This window comes from Alosa pseudoharengus, unplaced genomic scaffold (genome assembly GCF_046254945.1).
Source record: "Alosa pseudoharengus isolate Yale_2024_CS ecotype anadromous, Long Island Sound unplaced genomic scaffold, YU_APseudo_1.1 YU_APseudo_1.1_scf_3, whole genome shotgun sequence".
NCBI lineage: Eukaryota > Metazoa > Chordata > Actinopteri > Clupeiformes > Clupeidae > Alosa > Alosa pseudoharengus.
Genome location: NW_027468718.1, coordinates 47,757,713 through 47,762,712, shown reverse-complemented (window position 1 = coordinate 47,762,712; position 5,000 = coordinate 47,757,713). Strand labels below are relative to the sequence as shown.

The following is a 5,000-nucleotide window of genomic DNA, read 5'->3' as shown; positions in this document are numbered from 1 at the left end:
TCTTGTCTCTCTCTTCCTTCTCCTCTCCCACGCTGTTCATCCAGGCCAGAGGGGGCGCTGTGGTGTCTGCTGACAGCTCTCGCTTCTTCTGCTGCCTGCAGTGAATCTCACGCAACTCCTGCAAAGCAGCGTGGGATACAGAACTGCTGAGTTGTCATGCGTCCATACCTCCATGGTCTATGCATGGTGAATGGATGTGTGTGTGTTATTAGTGTACCTGTGTGTGTGTGTGTGTGTGTGTGTGTGTGTGTGTATCACACCTTTAGCTGAGTGTTGAAGGCTTCTATCTCTTGCAGTTTGGAGCGTGTTTCCTTCTCCACCAACTCGAGTTGGTCTACCAACTGTTGCCGTGACGACAGCTTCAACTCCACCGCTTTCCTCAGCATCACCAGGGTGTTGTCTGGGCAACCAACACGGAGACATGAGCAGAACTGAACGTGAGTTCACAGAAGTTGCTATGGTGATACACAGCCCAGCCCGTCCACTGACAGATGGACATTAAGAGACAGGACGACACACAGACAGGACGACACACAGACAGGACGACACACAGACAGACAGACAGACAGACACTCTAGACAACAGATGGTCAGGCAGGCAGACAGACAGATAAACAGACACAAATGTGTTCAGATAGATGGACAGAAGACAGACATGCATAGAGACTCAATCAGATACTGTAGATGGACAAACAGATGGACACAGAAAGACAGAGACAGGTACACACATATTAATGCGCGTGCGCACACACACACACACACACACACACACACACACACACACACACGGTGCTTACTGTGCAGGCTGTTGAGTTGTGTGTGCTTGAGCTGCTCATTCAGGTGCTGCTTGTCAGGGATCATACTGCCTAACCACTGCTGACATCCCTGAGAACACACACACACACACACACAATCATCAGGACAAACATCAGGGAGTGTGTGTGTGTGTGTGTGTACTGTATACACCTGCAGTTGTTTCTGGAGTTCTATGATCCAGTGTTTCCCATACATTGACTAATCTGTGGCGGGGCGCCACGAAATAAAAATCGGCCGCCACAGATTAATATTCTATGTTTAATTTAATTTAAATTAAATATACGGTCAAATCCTTGCATTGCCATTGAGCTGCGCTTTTTACGCACGCAGCCTTTCCTCGCCCCGCCCGCTCTCTCTCGTAGCCTGCTGCCCCTCCTCTGCATGTGCATTTAACAAAATATTCACGATTGTTGAAGGATTGTTGTTGCCACATAGAAGCATTGCATAGAAGACGTCTGGCTAAATTGCTATTAAATCCGCTTAGCATCGTGAGCATGCTGCGCAAATTTGTTCAAAACTGCTGCATTGAAGTGAACTCTGCTAAGGTCTTATCACAACATAGTAGGCTACACTGAAGAGACTAAGCTAAGTTAAGTTATGAAATCAAGCAGTATCTCAAAGCTAACATTAGAATACTGTTTGGATGTCGAATTTAGCATGCTTAGCCTACTTACAGCTGCTTGTCAATTTCGTTGAAGGGCTCATTTTATTGACTCTGACACTGAATGTTTGCAAAATCCCGATGTAAATGGAAAAGTGTTTTCCAAAATTCAAAAGTGCTTGTCCCAAGGAGAAGTACGTGAACCTTTATTTTAACTATGTAGAAAACGTTATGAATTGCATCCACACATCAGCAGCCTTTCAACTGTTACAATTGCAAGGGTTCCCTCAAACGTCTTAAAGTGACAGGCACTCAATTAGACCTATACACTACCAAGACGATCTTAAAGTGACAGGCACTTAATTAGACCTATACACTACCAAGACGATCTTAATACCCCGTGTGTGTGTGTGTGTGTGTGTGTACTATATGTTAATGTATTAGACCTATACACTACCAAGACGATCTTAATACCCGCCCCCCCGTTGTCCAAGTCAGCTGCCGCCACAAATTGAATCCAATTCTGTGGGAAACACTGATGATCTCATTGATGCGTTGTTCGCAGGTCTGGTTGGTGTGTGTGTGTGTGTGTGTGTGTGTGTGTGTGTGTGTACCTGTAGTTGTTTCTGGAGTTCTATGATCTCATTGATGCGTTGTTCGCGGGTCTGGTTGGTGTGTGTGTGTGTGTGTGTGTGTGTGTGTGTGTGTGTGTGTACCTGTAGTTGTTTCTGGAGTTCTATGATCTCATTGATGCGTTGTTCGCGGGTCTGGTTGGTGTGTGTGTGTGTGTGTGTGTGTGTGTGTGTGTGTGTGTGTGTACCTGTAGTTGTTTCTGGAGTTCTATGATCTCATTGATGCGTTGTTCACGGGTCTGGTTGGTGTGTTTGTGTGTGTGTGTGTGTGTGTGTGTGTGTGTGTGTGTGTGTGTGTGTACCTGTAGTTGTTTCTGGAGTTCTATGATCTCATTGATGCGTTGTTCACGGGTCTGGTTGGTGTGTGTGTGTGTGTGTGTGTGTGTGTGTGTGTGTGTGTGTGTGTGTGTGTGTACCTGTAGTTGTTTCTGGAGTTCTATGATCTCATTGATGCGTTGTTCGCGGGTCTGGTTGGTGTGTGTGTGTGTGTGTGTGTGTGTGTGTGTGTGTGTGTGTGTGTGTACCTGTAGTTGTTTCTGGAGTTCTATGATCTCATTGATGCGTTGTTCGCGGGTCTGATTGGTGGTGTCTGTCTCCAGTTTCAGAGCAGACATGCGGAAACGAACATCTTTCAGCTTTCCCTCCAGCAGCTGTTTCTTCTCACCCTGGTTTAGACACAAACACACACACACACACACACACACACACACACACACACACACACACACACACACACACACACACGCCAATGATATCATGCTCTAATTAAAATTTGTATATTAACAGGGCCAACAGCTGACTGTGGAGTGCATTGTGGGCCAGATGTACGTACATTTGCGAACGTAGCGTTATGAGCGCCATGGATAAACCGCAGATTGCGAACGCAATCAGACCCAAGTTTCCGTCGTATTTATCAAACTTTCAATCCATAGTGTAAACTGCGCCTTTCTCTACCTTTTCTCCGCCCATAAACGCAATTTACGAACGTCCACAACTGAACGGCAGAGCCTACATACAAGCGCCGTTGAATGAAGTTAACTGATGACAACATTAAAAAGAATCAAACGTTTAGCGATCATGAAATAATACCGTACATGATAAAATGTCAACAAGCAAGGAGATAATGAAGATCAGTAGTTCTACTCAAACTACTTGTGCACGTATAGGCTATGGAAGATTGGGCAAATCTAGCAAGTAGGAAAGTTTAAGTGAATAATAGGGCTGTAGCGATTTACGATTCGAAACCGAAATCGCGACATTCATATCCACGATACTGTGTCGCGGTGTGAAAAGGCAGAATCGCGACACACCCTTTCTAGTGTTTCACGCAGTGCTTTGCAGCTTATGCGGCTGCAAAAGCAACCCACAACTCCCGCTTTACTTATCGGTAGCCTACGTTGTCCAAAAACAAACAAATAAATAAATAATAATTTCATACCTCTCCTTGCTTTCATTGTAGACTATGTGTGCAACTTTACCAAACAGTATAGAAGTAAACCCCCTCTCCTTGCCCCGCTCTCTCTTGCGCTCCCTCCCTCTCACTCTCCCTCCCTCTCCTGCTCAATGAACACGCGCGACTTAAATAAAACATTCACAATCGTGAAAGCAAGGACGCATAGACGACTAGCTAAATTACTATTAAATCCGCTTAGCATCATTAGCATGCTGCACATATTTGTTTAAAACTCTTGCATTGAAGTTGACTGATCATCTCAATACCAACGTTTCCCAAAAGGGCCTGTCCCAAGGAGAACAAGTATTACCTTGAAACTTAAACACACATGGGGAAACTGAACAGTCCAATCAGTAGACTATGATAGGCTAAGCTATATGCTACTTTGTTTACAATATTTCCAGGCTTCAACCAGACAGCTGAATTAAAGAGGTAGAGTTGTAATAAAAAATAGTAGGCCTAGGCTATAGGCTAATCTGCATAAAGTGTGCTGTCATAAATATCAGTCATTCCAAAAAAATATTTTTATATCAGGATATAAAATAATAGATATATTATATTGTAATCCTCTGGTGTTCTAAGGGAGGCTATTAAAATGTTATTTAATAAAATGTCTAGCCCCCCCCCCCCCCCAAAAAAAAGAAGGAAAAAAAAGAAAAATCGAGATTCGTATGGAACCGTGGGTCAAAAATCGTGATACAAACCGAATCGTGAGGTTGGTGTATCGTTACAGCCCTAGTGAATAACGTGATACAAACCGAATCGTGAGGTTGGTGTATCGTTACAGCCCTAGTGAATAACGTGATACAAACCGAATCGTGAGGTTGGTGTATCGTTACAGCCCTAGTGAATAACGTGATACAAACCGAATCGTGAGGTTGGTGTATCGTTACAGCCCTAGTGAATAACGTGAAAATAAGAAGAAAGTTAAGGTTGCTTTTGATAGTACAAATACTTACAAAACTGGTGCTCTAAATAGCGATTCTGTTGTCTTTGAAAGGTTCTCTTATTGACGCATTGAACTGCTTTTACAAGGCCGAAGTATTTAGGCGCAGAATAGACGTGCGCTTTTACAAGCAGTCTTTGTACATACCGCGGAATACATAATTAGGCGCTCTTTACGCTTCCCCTCCCATCCTTTTACGCTAAACTCCCACTTTCCCCTGGATCCTCCCATGAATGAGCCATTTTCAGCTCCCGTGACAGGCAGTTTGCGCTTTAACATCATTACGGCCTGTTTGTACATACCTCACAATGATTTCACACGCATGTTGCGAAACAAATACGCCTGAAGTGGGCCCTGTGTGTGTGTGTGTGTGTGTGTTACCTGGGCCTGCAGCTGGCTGTGTGTGTGTGTGTGTGTGAGTGTGTGTGGTGTTGTTGTGTATGTGTGTGTGTGTGTGTGTGTGTGTTACCAGGGCCTGCAGCTGGCTGTGTGTGTGTGTGTGTGTGTGAGTGTGTGTGGTGTTGTTGTGTGTGTGTGTGTGTGTGTTACCAGG

At 44.5% G+C, this 5,000-nt stretch overlaps 1 protein-coding gene across 1 annotated transcript in view; it reads right to left on the bottom strand.

Annotated features, from left to right (window-relative positions):
* The window catches only part of LOC143099967 (intersectin-1-like), a 48,415-nt gene that overhangs the window by 15,934 nt on the left and 27,481 nt on the right, over positions 1 to 5,000 (bottom strand). Inside the window, exons 11-14 of the mRNA XM_076262874.1 lie at positions 2,573 to 2,713; positions 797 to 884; positions 261 to 400; positions 1 to 118 (exon numbers count right to left, since the gene is read on the bottom strand). The exon at positions 1 to 118 is cut by the window's left edge and continues 60 nt beyond it. Coding sequence (XP_076118989.1) covers positions 1 to 118; positions 261 to 400; positions 797 to 884; positions 2,573 to 2,713 — 487 coding nt within the window. The remainder of the gene's footprint in view (positions 119 to 260; positions 401 to 796; positions 885 to 2,572; positions 2,714 to 5,000) is intronic.